Here is an 18,969-nt window from a genome sequence, read left to right as displayed (position 1 = left end):
GATAATTTGTTCATCGACCCACAAATGGTGTGGTCGAAATGGGGTGTGATTGATATCACAGCCGTTGTTGTTAGTCATGTTTCTCGAGATTCGGTTCAACATGGCTCCACGTGAAAAAGTAATCTATAGTTATCATGTGTAAAAGCAACAGTACTTTTATCAGTACTGCATATACCATAGGAATAAATTGACAAGTACTTTATAAATCCAGCAATACTTTTCGCAAGACTACATTAACATGTCATACGGACTACATGCAATTCACGAAACCCATTTTTAAAAATTAAATATTAGACTCATTTCGAAGAGTTCGTCACGAGAAAGTCAAATATGCAAACAAAATCTCATTTGCATTTATTATGCGAAAGTTATACACACTTTAGAATTAGTAGCGTATTTGAAGAATGGAATCTTTTGCAATGAGTGGGCAGGCTGGCGAACCCCACAGATGGGCATCCCTATGCATGTGAACGGCAGAGATTTCCACCACGCCCCATTTCAACCGCACCATTGCATTTTCGTTTGTTCATGCTGTTGCGAGTTTCTCAGGGCCTCGGCAGAGCTTTTTTTAAATTTGTCTATATTATTAGAGCACCTCAATAAAAATTTAGTGGTTCGGGACGCGTTTTTTGGGCACATCGGCACCCTTAATTAGTAGTCAGTCAGTTTTAGAGCCTAATACAATCGCCGGTAACCCCGTGCCGGCCCCTTCGTGTGGGGTGTCAAACGGGCACCGGCGCCTCGCGCCACGTAGGATTAGGCGTGTGGGGCCTTCCTCTTAGCGAGAGTAGCCGCCTGTCGCGATAAAATGCCCGCGGGGAGAAGGCTGGTCGTCGTCTTCAATGGGCGTGATGGTTCCCGACACGACGGCGGTGCGACGAGACGCTGCCCGCTAGTTCCACGCGGCGACGGCAGAGTTCCCCGCTCATGAATGCGCTACCTGGCGGGCCTGTCCACCACGCCCGCAACGCTTTCTCCATTGTCACGCTTCGGCTCCAGCTCCGACGGCTAGCATCGATCGGCGCCCTATCCTACGTCGAGACAGAGTAGATGGATTATCATCCGGGACAGGGCAAGGTCGTATTCCTCGGCACCGGCACCCCTCCGCCCGCAGAAGGAGCCGGCAGTGAACAAGGAGGAAGCGCAGATCCTCAGTCGCCGCAGGGTGCCGATCCTCCCGCCGGTACTCCCAGCCCAGCCACCGCAGCCAGAGAAGACATGGTGGGAACTGGAGCTAGAGTTGCAGGCGGCTGCCCGCGCGGCCAACGATCCAGAGGATGCGCCAGGCAGCATATGTTGTTGCAACGGTTGTTCAACATGGACGTACATGTGGCTAGCGATAGGCAAACATAGTGGTGGTCGGCGATCGACATCAACCGCGTCGTCGACCTCAATAGGCCTGGTCTTGCACTGACAACGGCACCAACGGCGATCCTATAATATTTGTGCAAATTCAAACCTTAATATTTTTGGGCGTCTACGTTTCATGATCGCCGGTGTGACCAACCGCTCCCTAAATTGGGAAGCAGGTGCCGACGCTCCCAATAGGATACTGTTAGTGTTTCGATTGTTTCTTAACATGGTTGCAAAGATATCAATATTTCGTTAGTGCTTTGTCAAGTTCTACACCATTCAATTACATCGTGGTTCGTGCATATGAGTTCATATGGGTTATAAGTTCAATTGTAACTGATTTTTTTTCAGTTTCAACTAAGATTTGTAATTGAGATATCTTAAGTGTAATTAAAAAATTATTATTTTATGTGTAACTAAAAAAATCAAACCGTTATATTTGCTTTGTGATTCATGCTAGTCCTCAACGCAAGTTGCAATTGCAACTGAAATTTGACCATGTCACACCGTAAATATATTCACATTATCAATAAATCAACCAAGATTTTGTTTTCTTATTTGCAGAAGAATAATCAAATGAATTACTAGGAGAGCAATAAACCTTCCATCCATAATCTAAGACCTTGTACACTTTTCGGCTAATCTGATCATCTCATCTATCCATCTAAAAAAATTATAACATAAAAATTATATCATTAAAAAGGTCTTTCTAAAAAAATAATTTTGTGTGCTATAATTTATATTGCGTCGGTTAAATTAAAGATCTAGGGATACACACATTACCTGTAAATCGGGATCTGGGAGTACTCCATCCGTCCGGATTCATAAGGTTTGCATGTACTAGGTCATAAATTTGACCATGATAATACAAAATATATAATACAAAACATACATCTTTAGAAAATTCAGATGTTCTACGTTGTAGTGATATAATTTTTATGTTGTACAACTAATATTATGTTTGCCAAGCTAGCAATCTAGAAATATGGTTAGCCCTATGAACTCGGGCAGAGGGTGTATCATATTTGCTTTTTTTTTGAGGTAGGGTGTATCATATTTGCAAAAGAATAATGAAATGAATTATTAGGAGCGCCACCCTGAATAAACCTTCCACCCATAATCTAAGATCTCTGACCATATCATCTATCCATGGATCGACTGGGCACTACTTCACCATGTCTGCCCTATCATACATTTCTTGTCGGTCGATCTCATCTGCTACCTGCTACATACACTTGCTTATAGAATCTACATATACTGTATATATATCATAAAAACTGAAGAAGAAAAGTGAAAAAAATGGTATATGCTGGATGGATTCACTGGAGCGGCTTGTTTGCTCTGATGTGCGCGATGGCCTTCTTGAGGACCGGCCGGAAGCGGCGCATGTCGAGCCGGACGTCCTGCTTGTCGAGGTAGGCCTCCTTGAGCGAGTCCCAGCCCTTGCTCTTGACGCCGTCGGGGTCGGTGAAGATGGGGTGGTCCGGCGGGTACTGGTCCGTGAGCGTGCTCTCGTTCCTTGCGATCCGGTACTCGAAGTACTCCAGCCCCATGTCCCTGGACGGCGAGCGGAAGTAGCCGGCGACGAACTCCAGCCCGCCGAGCGGCACCACCTGGATGACCACCCCGCGCGTGGGCAGGAACACCATGTTGGTCAGCCCGGCGCCGTGCACGCCCAGCATGGCGTCGCAGCTGTTTGCTTCCTCCGCGAACGGGGCGATCTCGTGGGTGCCCTCGGAGACCACCACCTCGAACCCGACCTTCTTTGCCGCGCGGACGATCTCGTCGGCGTTCACGAACCGTCGCGTGCGTGCCCTGGCGATGATGAGGAGCCGGGGGCGGGTGTTGGCATTGGCGGGAACGGCGAGGTCGCGGGGGAGGTTGTAGGTTGTGCGCATAAACTTGGTGAAGTCGAGCATGGAGTAGCCGTTGGGGGCGCGGCGCGGGTCGATGCTGAAGTCGGAGTGGCATGTGAGGCCGACCTGCACGTGCCGGAAGCAGCGCGTGCGGTTGTCGGCGGCGAGGTCGACGAGGTCGTAGTTGGAGAGCGACTTGAAGACGGGCATGAACTTGCCGAGCCACCACATCTGGAAGTCGGAGACCAGGAACAGCACCTCCCCGCCGTACTGCTTGGCGGTGAGGAACAGCGGCAGGATCACGTCCGTGTAGGCGTGGAAGTAGTTGCCCACGTACCCGCGGTCCGAGAAGACCAGCGCCGGCACGTCGCGCCGCTCTGAGCACTCCGCCGCCTCTTGGCCGATGGCGCCGCCGGGCAGCCTGGAGCGCACGGTGATCTCGCGCACGAAGCGCATGGCGTTGGAGTCGACCTTGCGCGGGTAGGGCTTGACGCGCCACTCCTCGGCCTTGGCGGCGCCGACGAGGGTGACCGTGCCCTGGGCGCCGTGGACGCGCACGTCGCCGTCGAGCTCGCACCAGTCGATGCGCCGGTTGGACGCCAGGTCGCACAGCGGCTTCCACTCCCGCGGAGGCGCCGACGCCGACTGCTCGGGACCTTGATTTCAGACATCAAAAACACGTCGCTGGTTAGTTAGGTAGCCATGATCGATCAGAGTTAATGATTGGGGCAGAAAGAAATAAAAGCAATCAGCCAAAGAAAATCTTTTTCTCGGAGACAAGAACATTGCTCGCGTAGGACCCCGACGACATGATGATCAAAGCAACAAGAGAGGTCTAGAGAGAAATCGGGGCTATCCGTCAGCTATGGGGATGGGAATGACGACGCCACATTGCCCTCCTATCAAGAAAGCTGAAGATCATGTACTACAAAGGGGTAAAAGCAAAGGGGTGGTCCAGAATAGCAAGCGCATTGTTTGGGGCGGAGAAAGAAACCTGCAAAAAGAAAAGAAAAATGCGTGCCCGAAATGCAACCTACATTTTGCAACTACAGCCAGCCAAAGGTGGTTGGAGAATTGATCTAGAAATCCTGGCGACGGAGACTGGAAACGGAAACAAAATCGTTCCTGTCTTATTTACCATGGAAAGAGTCGGAGGAATTACTAGATGACGAGTGGGTACCTGTGTGGTTGGGCTCTGTAATGAGGGGAATCTGCTGGACCGGAGGAACCTCGGTCTCCTGCTGCTGAGCCGGAGGACTCTGCTGGACGGGAGGAACTGGTAGGGTTGCGGGGTCGGACTGAAACACGGCCGGCGAGCTGCCATTGCTGCTCTTCTTGGTGGAATTGGCAATAGCATCCCGCACCTGCAGCTCCTCATCCTCAACACCACCTGACAAGAAAAGCTTGTTAGAATCTAGCGATTCCCCTCTCCGTAAAACAGGGGAAAAGTAGAGTGTCATCTTGCAGCAAATCAAAGTGATTGACCTATTGATTTAACTCCTCACCTTGTTCTCGCGTGCCGTTTGCTGGTTCCTCGGACGACAATGGAGGGAGAAGAGCGGCGGCGCCGCCGCCGGAAGGGGCGGCACCCTCCCTCGCAATGTCGTCCTTCCTCGTGTTCCCCAGCGACGCACTTTGACCCGAATCTAAAGCGAAAAGGAGGAAAGGGATTGAGGAGAAAAATAATGAGCAGCAATCTTTATCGCCGGATAGCCTGGACGTTGCGTGCGAGCCAGTAGAAAGAAACCAGAGCAAGAGCGGTACGGAATCTGGAAATGAATACTGCTGGTTTATTTACCTGTCTCCGGAGAAGGGAGAATCTTGCCGCCGGTGTCGTCGTCTTGGTCCAGCACCTCCGCCCTGCTCCCCTGCTTGGACAAGGCGTCCTCCAGGTCCGGCGAAGGCGAATCTGAACCTGAAGAGTCAGGGGAACCAAGAAAGGAAGAACAGATTGGCTGTCAGTCAAAGGCGACGGCTGCTGCAAGAAATGTCGGCGCCGGGGACGGACGGAGGGATTGGGCACCTAATCGCTGGCTGGAGGCTTGGGCGGCGCTGACCGGCGTGCCAATCCCGGTGGCCGCGTTCCTCGCTTCGGGGCTGACTGCATAGATACATCGAAGGGGATTAATTAGAGCTGCAAGAACGGAAGGGGGAAGAAGCAAATGCAGCTGGGAGGAAGGAGGAGGGTGATGCGAGGCGCTTTACCGAGGGCGATGTGGATGGCGTCGAACTTAGCGGTGGAGAAGTAAGCGCAGGTGACGATGAGGAACCCGGCGACGAGGCCGATGCCGAAGTTGCGCGGCTCGACGTTGCGGCTGACGGCCTTGAGCAGCTTGGCGGTGTCGTGGTGGTGGTGGCCGTACCCCAGCTTGCCGCCGCCCTCCATGGCCGCCTCCCTCAGAAGCTGTGCGGCTGTGTCCCCTCTCTCTCTATCTCTCTCTCTCTGTGTCGTGTGTGGAAGAGTCGTGCTGGGAGAGAGAGTGAGCAGGACGGACAGGGGGGCAGGCAGTGGCGCCGCGCGTTTATAGCTAAGCTAAGTGAAGGATCACGTGCTTACTGGCAGCGTCTGGAGGTGGTGGCGTTTACTTAACTCGTGAGACACTTAACTAATCTTCCGACCTGAGCAGCGTGCGAAAGCGAGAAGAGCCAAGGAAGAAGAAACAGTGTGCGGGCTACATGGGTCGCGTTTTGCCGACGGCGTGGCGGCAATCTCCATTAATCCCTGCCCAACTCGTGGCTTTCACCCGGTAATTTCCCGTGATCAACGGACAGATCGGTGAGACGCTGACCAGTACTACCGGCGACTGCTGGGAACGTGTGCCGCCTGACTGATAGACGACTGATTGGAGTGAAGCGAGATCCGGAGCACCGAGCACCGACGATGCGCTCGTGGGCGATGACGTCTGAGATGAAGCCTGAAGATCCATGGATCTATCTGTCTATCTGTCCCTTGGCCGGCTTAACTGCGTCACTACGGTTGGAGGCTACCACAGCAACGCGCTAATAATCCAGCGATTTACACAAAAATAACCCAAAAGTGAAAGAAAAGTACAGACTAACCCTCCGGCGAAACTATTTCACCAATCTAACCCTTTTGTGTGGCGCCCCTCCCACGGGCGCCACACATGCCCATGTGGCTCCCCTCCTGCTGGCGCCACTGACCCAGCCGACGTGGCCCCCTCGCCGCTGAGCTGGTGCGCCCATCCGACATGGCAGCATGTGTGACGCCCCTCCCAACGGCGCCACACATGCACTTGTAATCCCCCCAAAACATACTGTGAGACAATTCCTCTGGGACTTAGCCATTTTGCGAGGCTCGATGTGTGGCGCCGATGCCACGGGCGCCACACTAGCATGTGTGGCGCCGATGCCACGGGCGCCACACATCCACTTAAGTGTGGCGCCCGCGCCCGCGCCCAGCCCGACCCTTCTTTCTTCTTTCTCTTCCTCTCTCCTTCTCCTCCCCAACCGCCGCCGCCGCACGCCTCCCCTTCGCCCCCCCCCCACCAAATCAACCAAGGAATCATCAGATCTATCCGGCCAACTCCTTCCTCCTCCATTCCTCAAGGTATTCCCCTTCGATTCCCTCCGATTCATCCAATAGTGTTGGTGGATTTGGTAGATTTGGGTATGAACCCTAGATTTGGTAGATTTCTTGGATTTGGATATGTAGAAATTTATGTTGGTGGAATCTACATTGTAGTATATGTGTTTGAACCAAAGATTTGTTGGAACCCTAGATATGAAATTTTACATGTATGTGTTGAAATCCTATGTATGCATGTGTTCAAATGTTGGTTGTGTTTGAACCAAAGATGTTCGAAATGGCTATGTATGTGTTGAAATGGGTATGTATGTGTTGAATGTGTATGTGTACGAACCCTAGATATGTTAGTGGATTTGGATATGAACCCTAGATTTGTTCAAATTCTATGTATGTATGTGTTGAAATGTCTAATATTTGCCTAGCAAATGCATTCAAATGTGTTACATATGCCTAGTATTCTTGATGGAATAACTCATATTTGTTAGGAATGTATGTGTGATGGCTTATTTGGATATATTCTCATGTATGTGTTGCTCATATTTGGTATGAATGGCTCATAATATGTTGTATGTGTTGCTCATACATGTAGGATGGTGTGGCTTCTGGATGAAGAGTACGACAGGGTGCACCGGGCTGTTCATATGACGGGGAAGGGAACGGATCTTCAACCTTTGAAGATTCGTTACCATGGCACATCGGATATACCGTATGACGAGAGGTACACGGAGTTCATCCGGCCTACCGGTCTTCTCCCGTTCATATCCCTTGTAAGCCGTGGGGGGCCACTCATGAACCCCTCGGCACTCACCGCCCTTGTCGACCGGTGGAGGCCGGAGACTCACACCTTCCACTTGAGGGCCGGCGAGATGGCCCCTACTCTCCAGGATGTTTCCATGATCCTTGGACTACCTATTCAGGGCGAGCCACTGTGTATGAACCAACTTTGAATGTACGATACTATGATGTGGTGGATTTGTAACCATGAACGGGATGACGCAGAACACTGCACGAAAGATGCGGCGGTTAGCCAGCTTGCTAGGTTGCCGGGAAGCCGAAATCGCTACATCTTCCTCTTCAGAAGAGCGGGAGGTATGGACTATTTTGTTGCTGTCAAACATGTTCTTCCTAATTTCAACTTTGTAATCTCATGTGTTCGTGTTTGTGAAGATTCCTGAGGACGAGCTAATTCTGAGTCAAGCCATACTTCCAAAGCGTACCTCGAAGCAAGCCCCACGGTCAGCTTACCAGTTGAAGCCAAGGGGCAAGGGTCCAAACCGGTACACTCCGGAAGATTATGTCAACCGAGGAAAGAAGGTTGTCACTGAGGAGGATGAGGGGCCGCGGCGGAGATCAGCTTTGTCGAGGATGAGGAACGACGAGCCGTTCTCTTCAGAGGAGGAGGAGGATGAGGAGGAGGAGGAGGAGGAGCAGGAGCAGCAGGAGCAGCCACGGCAGCGGACGAAGAGGATGGCCATCCGGAAGCAGCCCGCGAGGACGGCACGTCGAGGACGCTACTAGGATGTGCTACGTGTTGTTGTGAACTCTATATTCATAAGTATCGATTTGTGAACCCTATGTCATTTCGAACCATGGTGTGTAATGCTACTTGTTGTTTGAATCTACGTGCTACAATGTGACCTATGAAGTGTTATATGTGTATGTCATGAAATTGCTACTTGTTGTGTCCAATGTTGTACTCATAACTGTTGGAGTTTGGTAGGATTTTTCATGTTTTTAACACAAGTCAATGTGTGGCGCCCTTCAAACTGGCGCCACAAGTGCTTGTGTGGCGCCCGTGGCATCGGCGCCACACATGCCAACTTATATCAAGTATTGGGTCGAAAACATCCAGGGGCTCCGGACGATAAGTCCTTAGCCGTTTTCGCGAGCCTCTATGTGTGGCGCCCGTGGCATCGGCGCCACACATGCTAGTGTGGCGCCCGTGGCATCGGCGCCACACATCGAGCCTCGCAAAATGGCTAAGTCCCAGAGGAATTGTCTCACAGTATGTTTTGGGGGATTACAAGTGCATGTGTGGCGCCGTTGGGAGGGGCGCCACACATGCTGCCACGTCGGATGGGCGCACCAGCTCAGCGGCGAGGGGGCCACATCGGCTGGGACAGTGGCGCCGGCAGGAGGGGAGCCACATGGGCATGTGTGGCGCCCGTGGGAGGGGCGCCACACAAAAGGGTTAGATTGGTGAAATAGTTTCGCGGAGGGTTAGTCTGTGCTTTTCTTTCACTTTTGGGTTATTTTTGTGTAAATCGCCTAATAATCCCCACTTAAATAATTACGGAATACTCCAGCATACTGCTGTTACGCACGGCCATGTGAATCTGTCATTGCTGAGAGCATCTCCTTGCAGCAAGTGCAATAATACAGCTAGCGCTTGGCTGTACGTAAAGATGTCATGTTATAGAGGTTATTACACCACAAGTACAAAAACTTCACTCTATGTGCATTTCCATATAAAATTTTGCAAAGTGTGTTCCATTCATACAAGAACTTCTCCTGGACGTGCACAACTCATACAATTCAATGTGGTAGCGACACGTGGCAGTTTCCAGGCGGGAGAGGAGGGTTTTCATTGCACCGTTGAAGAAATAGGAGAATTGCGAACAGGTCCTCGCCCCTCTCTGTATAACCACCGCAGAAATCACGGAACAGGGCGTTGCCTTCATTTCTCTTCTTCGTGGGTGGCGACGACGAAGGTGAGTCTGTGGGCGGCGGCGGCGGACATGGCGGGCTATCCTCGCCGGCAAGAGTGGCGCGAGGAACCTCCGCGCTACGGTACATCTCGTGGTCGTCCTCGTTTTCTGTTTCTCCTCTTCTTCTCTGCATTTCTCCTCCACGGGCATGAATTTTCGTGGGGCCGATCTAGCTTATGTGTGGACGATTAGCTGCGCAAAATTATTCGAAAACTTCGTTGTAGTGCTTAGGGATAGGTTTGGGGAAGGTTTTGGTCAAGATGGTAGGTGTTCATGTTTGGCTCCAGAAAATTTTGATCGTAAAAGCTCCGATTTTTCCAGATGAACAAGTCGATTCAGCTCGAATGAATGCATCTATTCCATTGCTTGTATTGTGTTTGTAGCAATGTAGTAGTAATCCATCTTGTTTTACGAAGTTTAGGTCGAAATCGAATTAAGCTGCACAAGTTAACTGAATATGAAGACTGTATTTTTAACTGAATTTTGACAGTTCACTGTTAACTGAATTTTAACACTTGACCTGAATTCTGTAGATGATCCAGATAGATTTACTGCTGAGTTTGATCATAATGGGTTTTTTCTGTGGTCTGAAGGAGCATTTGTAGTATATTGGTGGGACTGTGGATTTCTTTGACAATTGCAACGCTGATACTTTCTCACTTCTTTGGCTAGAGGATTTTGTTAAGCAAGGAGGGAATGAAATGACAGACAGAACAAAGTTCTACTGGTGTGTTCCTATGAGTGACATGAGAGATGGATTGTGTCTCATTGAGAATGATGGTGACACTGACAGTGAATTCTACGACAGTGATTATGATGCAGAAGATGGTGATGATGATCTGTTTGTAGAATTCATTGACAAAGATGTTAATGACCACAATGAGTGCACATACATTGTTGAGTGTGAGGATGATGCTGGTCTTGATCATGAAAATCTGAAACTGACAAATGAGCAGCAAAAACTTCTGGAATACAAGTTCTAAGAATTCAATCCTGAAGTTGACATGGCAACCCCTGTCTTCAAAGTAGGAATGTTATTTTCTAGCATGGCTGAATTTAGGAAGGCTTGGACAACTTATGGTGTGACTGAGAGAGTGAAGATTAGGAAGCCAAGGAATGAAGCAACTAGGTTTGATGCTCATTGTGAGGAAGGATATCCTTGGATGATCAAGGTTTCAGAAGAGAAAAGGGAGGGAGCCATTGTAGTGAGACAACATTGCAGTGAGCACACTTGTGAGAGGTACTGGTAGTTGAAGTCACTAACAGCTCCTTTCCTCACTCAGATCTTCATTGATGAATTCATAGATAACCAAAAACTTGGCTTGAAAGCATTTGCAGCCAAAGTTCAAAGGAAATTCTATATGTGCCCAAACAGATTTAAGTTGGGAAGGGCAAGGAAGGCAACACTTAACATAATCCATGGGGATGAAAATGAGCAGTTTGCCCTGTTATGTGACTATGGGAAAGAGTTGAGGAGATTAAATCCCGGATCAAGATTTTTCCTAAGCACCAACCAAATTAAAGAAGCTGCAGATGATGTTCCCAAAGAGCATCTGGCCACATTATATTGGTCATATGATGCATGCAAGAGGGGTTTCTTGGAAGGTTGCAGGCCTCTGATATGGATAGATGGATGTCACATTAAAACAAGGTACAAAGGAAATTTGTTGACTGCAGTTGGCATTGATCCAAATGACTGCGTCTATCCTATTGCAATGGGACTAGTAGAAGTTGAGTGCACTAGCTCTCATGAGAATGGTTCCTGACAACACTAAGGGATGATTTAGGGATTACAAACACTGGTCCTTTCACAATCATGAGTGACAGACAGAAGGTATGTCACTATCTATTCAACCCTACTTATTCAGCCCTTACATTACATTCTTATTCAGACAAACTAGATGAGTGAAAGAGCAACAAACTACATGACATGCTTTAACCTTTCCTATGATAAACTAGGCCTTTGTCCTTGCCTTTACCAATCAGTGCCTCTTTTATCTTCTTGGTGCCCTTCTTCAGCTAGCACAACATAACTCCATCTTTCACCTTTTCTTCAAGATTTGGTGACACATTGTACCTTCTCATTTTGGGAGTAGGTTTTGGTCTGTCTTTTGGAAGTTGGATGACCTGTGTGTACCTAGGGCACTCACCTAGCTGCTTCAAGCTAGCAGCTGCTTGTTCCATCTCCCTGCGTCTAGCTGCAGCTTCTCCCCCCTCCCTGCGCCTAGCAGCAGCAGCTTCCCTCTCTTCCAAGGTTCTCCTACGATAAACTAGCATGTGCTTGTCTGCCCTAGCCATGGAAGCACTTCTCGACAGAGAGGCATCCCTAGAGCCAGATGCACCAGTAGAGCCAGTGCTCCTCCTCCAGGATAGATTGTCCATCTTTGTTTGCATTTCTGGTTCAGTAGATGGATGCCATTTATACGATGCAGCACAATGGCACGAGCACACAAGCTGAACACTTCTGGACAATGCCATGAGTTTGATCTGTAATGTCAAGGCAGAAAAGGGAAAACAATATTCTCTATACTAGATATAATTAACTTTTCAGTCGACCTGCCATATTCACAAGAATATTCTCTGATTAACATTGTTTCTATCTTACAGGGCCTCATCAATGCAGTTCAGAAAGTATACCCTGATTCAGAACATAGGCATTGTGTGAGACACATTTACCAGAATTTTCACAAGAAACACAGAGGCCAAACTCTGAAGAATGATCTATGGGCAGTTGCAAGGTCTACAAATATTCCTACTTGGGAAAGAAATATGGAGAAAATGAAAGTGGATAGTGAAGAAGCTTGGGCATGGGTGGAGGAATTGCACCCAAATACATGGATTAAAGCTTTTTTCAATGATTTCCCAAAATGTGACATCCCTCTGGATAATCATTCTGAAGTTTTTAACAGCTACATTTTTGAGGCTAGAGAGTTTCCTGTACTATCAATGTTGGAAACGATTTTCAGCAAAATCATGCATAGAAATGTGGGAAAGCAAAAAGAGGCAGATACATCGCCTGGTACTATTTACCCCAAGATAAGGAAAAAAATGATAAAATGACAGAATGGGCAAAGAATCTAGGAGCATCACATGCTGGAAATGGTGTGTATCATGTCACATCAAATGAATTTGAGAAAACCTACAATGTTGACATGGTCAGCAGGCAATGTGATTACAGGAGATGGCAACTTACAGGGATCCCTTGTCACCATGTCATTGCTTGTTGCAGAGCAGATAGGCTCCAAGTAGACAAGCTTGTGCATAGCTGCTATAGCATAGACACATTCAAGAAAGCTTATGCATACAATTTGACTCCTCTTAGATCCAGGGTTCATTGGGAAAAGATGAATGTAGCAACTGTGCATCCTCCAATCTACACAAAGGTCATGGGAAGGCCCAAGAATAACAAAAGGAAAACTCCAGAGGAGAAGGAGCAACATGGAGTCAAATTCATCACAAAAGCAGGTGTGACTATGCACTGCTCTGTGTGTGGAAACCCCAACCATAATAAAAAAGGACATGCCAAGTGGGTATTGGATAACCTAAATGGAGCTACCACTGTGGAAGACGAGGATGTGGATGATCCTTCTGTCATGAAACACTTAATGCCTATCACTCCTGACCCTAGAAATGATCCAATGCATCAAATGAGAACACTGGTACATCAAATGGGCCAAGAGGTATCTCCATGATCCATTACCAATTTTTCAATCAATGTTTTTTGAATCAATGTTTCCCTATACCAATATTTCAATCAACATTTCAACAGGCTGCAGCTCATTTCCCTATACCAAGAGTGTAATAACCATTACCTGAAGAAAGTGCATTTGTGGTGTCTGCAAGGGAGGAACTACCACCTACAAGGCTGACTACTGCAAATGCAAGTGCAAGAGGAAGAGGAGGAGGAAGAGAAGCTAGCAGAGGAGGAGCAAGTGCAAGAGGAAGAGGAGGAGGAAGAGCAAGTGCAACATGAATAGGAAAAGGAAGGGAAATAAAAGAGCCAACTATGGCAGAGGGGGTCAGTTCATCACAGCCAACTGTGGCAACTGCATCAAATGCAAGAAGAAGAGGTTACAACACAGGTCCAGGATCAAGCTACTACTTACTTTTTGGTGATGAGCAACCCAGAAATAAGTTGCCTGATTTGAATGACGCATTTCCAAGTGACAATCCAGAAGAAATTCAAATTAGTCAGACTGCACCTCATTGATGAATTTGTAATGTTCTAACTGAATGATGTTTCATATTTAAATTTTTAAACACTTGAATGCTATCACTGCTACTCAAATGATGTTTGAACCCTTCAATTTCTCTTCCTCTATTACCAATGAATGGATGCAAAGCAAGTATACCAATGCCTCAATGCAAAGCAAGTACTGAAGAAATTCATATTTATTCCATAAACATAGTTGGTTACAAGCATGGTTTTGATCTAAACAAGCATGGTTACCACCTACATTTCCCCATTCTACCTCACAGTGATCATAGCAACAAGCACTAAACAAACAGAAAACATGCACAACATTACACATTCCCTCCAATCCCTGCTTCTAAGCTCCTGCCTATGTTTCTTCTGTATTTTCTTGTTCTCTGCCTTCCTCATCTCTAGCTCTAGCTCCACCCCCTTTAGCTTCATCAGCAGCAATGAATTCTCCTCTTACAATTTCTTCTTCTGCTTCTAAGAACAAACACAAACCAACTCAGTCCTAGCTTAAGTGAATTCCACTAAACACGGCAATGAAATGACATGTTAACACTCACCAGCGTAGAAGGAGAAGATGATCCTCCTGCTGTCGACGACTCCATTGCCCAACCATCGCCATTCTTCCAGAAGTATTCACCTGTGATCGTCGCCCACGGATATCCCTCCTTCCTGATGCACATGTCTTCCTCGTTCAATTTGTTGGGGGTGGTGGCGGGGGAGCTGCAATTGCTGTCCACCTAAGCCTCCGTGACGCGAATCTGCTCCCCCAAGCTGACATTGCTTGGGATTGGCGGTCGCCAGCCATTGGGCTCTGCCATGGCCGCCCTCTCCTCCTCCGATGCTAGGCAGCAGTACAACAGCATGTAATTCTGGTACAACTTCTCGTACCTCCATCGCCTCTCCTCCGCAGCCCTCCTCTATGTCGCCGCCCTCTCCTCCGCGGTACTGCCATGGCCTTCCTCCGCCGTCGCATGTCGTAGACGATGTTAACGAGCAGGAGCACGTGATGTGGCCACGGGCTTGCCCCTTCACCGCGGCCCTCCGCGATGGGCAAACCCTGGTGGCAACGACCGGCGGTGCTCTCCATGCTCCCCTCCCCTTGGTCCGCCATGCATCAGCAGCCGATTTCGCCGCAGATAGGGTTCGAGAGGAGAGGAGAGGGGAACAGAGCTTCTGGTCGCGCGCGAAATCTCAATTTCTATGAGGACTTCTCTGCAAAAATGCTTTGACGGTGGACCAGGGACGCGTGGCAGCTCCAGACAACACTTGTACCAACGGTGCACATCCAGGACAAGTTCTTATACCACCTGAACACGTTTTGCAAGATTTTGTATGAAAATGCACATAGAGTGCAATTTCTTGTACTTGTGGTGCAATAACCTCCATGTTATATGTAGCCAGCATATAGCTAACATGTATAATAGTTAGCTATAGAAATGTACCAGTTTATCAATACATGTCCACATTTTACTTTCACAAAGTGCCTAAAAGCACGTGCTAGAGCTGGCTCTTGCATGAGAGCCCGCTCCTCTTCTCTCCCTCTAACTAAGCATAAATATTATATTTAAATTCTTATAGCCTGCTGACTAAGGCTTATTGTACTTGCTCTTACTTCACCCACACCCTGTACCTTGTTAGTGCCCGTGTGCTAGCTATCTCTGGGAGTATATTGCAAAAAACCATCCTAATTGTGTGAGAAGTTCAAAAAATTCACCCTAATGTTCTCAGATTCGTAAAGATCTGCCGACATTGAACCGGATGTTTGCAACGTGCACTTACACTACCTATTAGCAGCGTTGACATGAAATCTGGCGTTGGAGCCAACATTTAGTCTTACGTGGCAGAATGGTGATGGTCATGGTCATGGAGGACAAAAATTAGATAGATCTTCTAACTGACAGGTGATTTTTTTTGTAAATTTTAGCACGTTCTCTCCTCCTCGTCTCTCATTGGCATCCACCGAGAAGCTCCCAGGAGCCACCCATCCTCAACGAGCCCATCGCAAGCCCGCTCCTCCAGTGCAATCTACCCTCTCCCTCCCACCGCTCACCGCTTTCGACATGCTTGGCACCTTCCATGCCCTCGTCCATCGCCACCCACCACGCACCACCTTCCACAACTCCCGACCGCATACCATTGTGAAGTACGGTGAATCCGGAGTGGGCGTAGCCGACCGGCTGAATGGCGGCACATCGAGGAGCACGACGGCACAAATGGAGGCAAAAGAAGGCCACTACTAGTCTAAAAAAAAAAGGCCACTACTCTCTCCCCTGTTCGATTGTACTTTTTATTGAGAGAGAAGGATATATAAAAAAAGAAATAGTTTGTAACATTTCTAACTAAGCTAACCACCACAGTCGTGCCACGTCAACTTGATATTTGTGGGTCCACCTGTCAGAAAATACGTTAACACGGCAAAACTGAAGCATCAGTGGTGGAATTTTTTTAAAAAAATCTTGCGCTATTGTGGTGGCTTTTGCAATTTGTTCCCTCCCTGTCTTGCATCAGGCCGTAGATGTCGATTACTAGCTGCAACGTGTTTTTACCGTTTTATTACGTACGGTGATCATCTGAAACCTGGCACGTACGACCCGTCCGTTGCCGCGTGCACCGAGGTCGATCTGCAGCGTTTATCGCGTGACTCACTGGCAAAGCCGTCGCTCCCGGCGATGCTTCACGGGATCAGTTTGGCGTTTGGGTGAGACACGAAAGCTCCCAGTCCTGCAGTGGTCCGTGCTTAATTTGCGGGTCCGTTTTGGACCCTCTCCCGACATGGGTCCGTGTCCGTCCACCGCACGGCACAAGCAGCGGGCCTTGTTTTCCTGCACGTCGCCTGGATTGAGGTTTACGCAACACCCATGCCCATGCAGCGGTTAAACAAAGGCCGGTTCATGTTGTTTACGCAACACCCATGCGGCCATGCCCATGCAGCGGTTAAACAAAGGCCGGCGCCAGGCGTCAGCTTGGACGGAGAGGAAATCAGACGCGTCTCACTTCCAGTTTTATTTTAGGTGCTGGTAAATCTGGGAAATTCCGCATGCCCATATTTCTTCACAAGGTAGCACCTCCAGCAGGAGAGGCCTTCGGTAGCTTTTTTTTCTCATCCGGACGGTGTTATTCGGCCCAATCGCGTCTCCGGTCCTCGCTTCCTCGGAATAGACCCTTAATCCATTTAGAGAGCCCCAGGCCATCCCCAGCCTCCCGATGCGCGATCGGGGACTCCGGACCAAACAAAAACGCGCAAACGTCGAACGGGCCCGCGGTGTCGGCCACAGAAAGGGTAGTTCCCTCTATTTATTTTGCTTTCCTCCAAAATGCGCCGCATATACCCATTTCCCCCGCCGAATTTCGGAAGAGCTACCGCTATTCCCCCATAGTTGCAGCTCCTCATCTTCCCTTCCACCACCATGCCACCGAAGAAGATCGCCGCCGATGGCGCGCCGAAGGCGAGGAAGCCGCATGCGCCAAAAGAGAGGCCGTCGGGTTGGACCAACGCAAGGTGAGCGACGAATGTAAAGCGGCGGCAGACCGAAACTCACGATAGGACGGGGAGGGAGAACAAGCTCACGGCGAAGAGGGCGGCGGCGGCGGATGAACAGGCGAGGCTGGTCTCCATGCCCATGAACATGGTCCAGCCGCGCGTCGGCCAATTCCCCGATCCATGGCCAACCGTAGGTAGATCGGCTCTCCTTCGACCTTCTCGCCGGTGTCACCGACCATGTTCCACGACAGCTATGTCGCTGGCATGTCGAGGTTTACGCCGTCGCCGCTGGAGTACGACGGTATGATGCACGAGGGCATCTCGCCTGCCCTGCGTCGAGGGCCGCTCTCCTTCACCAACCCCGGGATGCCGCCGCTGAACGACGGCGTGATGCACGAGATGATCATGTCGGGCTCAATTGCCGCCACGTCGAGCCCGGGTTTCTTCACAAAAGAGGAGGCAAGAGCGACAGAAGCCGTCTTGTCGTGGGGTGACGTACGATCAGAACACGGTGAGTTCGGAGACGACACCCAAGACGTCGAGGAAGAATAAGAAGAGCATGCCGATGTCGAGGAGGAGGAGGACGCGCCTGATCCCAAGGCGACATCGAGAGGGAGGAAGAAAAGGAAGAAGAACTCGACACCGACCGAGCCGCGGATCAAATGGACGGGCAAAGAAGAGGAGTGCCTCGCCAAAGCTTGGAAGACCGTTTCCATGAACGACATTACTAGCGCCAATCAAAACTATGTGACGTATTGGCAGCGGGTCAAGTTGGCCTTCGACGAACGCAAGATCGTCAATCCTACTTCAACAAGACGGTGATGATACGCGGCGACAAGGCCATGGGAACCCATTGGGGGATCATGCAGGCGACGTGCAGCAAGTGACACGGCATACAGGAGGAGATGGATGCTCGCCCGGTGAGCGGCGCCGACTTCGAGCAAAAGGTGAGCTCACTCGTTGTGCCGTTTGTTGATCCTGGATCGCCGAGGTTTCATTTTGATTTGTCGGTCTGTCTTTGCAGATGCACCGTGCGTTCGACATGTTCAACGACGACACCGACGGACAGACGTTCAAGTACCTCAACGTCTGCGCCCGCATTGATACGTCTCCAACGTATCTATAATTTCTGATGTTTCATGCTTGTTTTATGACAATACCTACATGTTTTGCTCACACTTTATAATGTTTTTATGCGTTTTCCGGAACTAACCTATTAACAAGATGCCACAGTGCCATTTCCTGTTTTCTGTTGTTTTTGGTTCCAGAAAGGCTGTTCGGGCAATATTCTTGGAATTCGATGAAACAAAGACCCAGTATCTTATTTTTCCCGGAAGACCCCAGAACATCGAAGGAGAGTCGGAGGCGGGCCAGGGGGCCACCACACCATAAGGCGGCGCGGCCCCAGGCCTGGCCGCGCCAGCCTATGGTGAGGAGGCCCCAGGCACCTCCCTGCGCCGCCTCTTCGCCTATAAGACCCCTTTCGACCTAAAAACGCGATAAGGATTGACGAAACTCCAGAAAGACTCCAGGGGCGCCGCCGCCATCGCGAAATTCCAATTTGGGGGACAGAATCTCTGTTCCGGCACGCCGCCGGGATGGGGAAGTGTCCCCGGAAGCCATCTCCATCGATGCCACCGCCTCCATCATGCTCCGTGAGTAGTTCCCCCATGGACTACGGGTTCTAGCAGTAGCTAGTTGGTACTCTCTATCCCATGTACTTCAATACAATGATCTCATGAGCTGCCTTACATGATTGAGATCCATCTGATGTAATCGGTGTTGTGTTTGTTGGGATCCGATGGATGATTCATTATGAT

The 18,969-nt window shown here is 49.4% G+C and overlaps 1 protein-coding gene across 1 annotated transcript; it reads right to left on the bottom strand.

Annotated features, from left to right (window-relative positions):
• Nucleotides 1–2,407: 2,407 nt before the first annotated feature.
• Nucleotides 2,408–5,698, bottom strand: LOC127340826 (beta-1,2-xylosyltransferase XYXT1-like). The gene is made up of 6 exons (XM_051366579.2): nt 5,415–5,698; nt 5,233–5,310; nt 5,008–5,124; nt 4,715–4,855; nt 4,390–4,599; nt 2,408–3,865 (listed from the first exon to the last, which is right to left on the bottom strand). The coding sequence occupies exons 1-6, from the start codon at nt 5,593–5,595 to the stop codon at nt 2,673–2,675; spliced, it is 1,920 nt and encodes a 639-aa protein (XP_051222539.1). The 5' UTR covers nt 5,596–5,698; the 3' UTR covers nt 2,408–2,672.
• Nucleotides 5,699–18,969: the final 13,271 nt, after the last annotated feature.

The sequence above is a fragment of the Lolium perenne genome, chromosome 3, assembly GCF_019359855.2.
Source record: "Lolium perenne isolate Kyuss_39 chromosome 3, Kyuss_2.0, whole genome shotgun sequence".
In the NCBI taxonomy this organism is placed as follows: Eukaryota; Viridiplantae; Streptophyta; class Magnoliopsida; order Poales; family Poaceae; genus Lolium; species Lolium perenne.
Note: the sequence above shows the minus strand (reverse complement) of the source record. Positions and strands in the feature narration are given on the sequence as shown.

Excerpts from the sequence above, each read along its gene's own strand:
- LOC127340826 (XM_051366579.2), bottom strand. The coding sequence starts at position 5,595 with ATGGAGGGCGGCGGCAAGCTGGGGTACGGCCACCACCACCACGACACC. Across the intron at positions 4,600-4,714 it reads AAACGGCACGCGAGAACAAG|GTGGTGTTGAGGATGAGGAG; the intron begins GTGAGGAGTTAA and ends TTTTCTTGTCAG. Across the intron at positions 3,866-4,389 it reads TACAGAGCCCAACCACACAG|GTCCCGAGCAGTCGGCGTCG; the intron begins GTACCCACTCGT and ends TCTGAAATCAAG.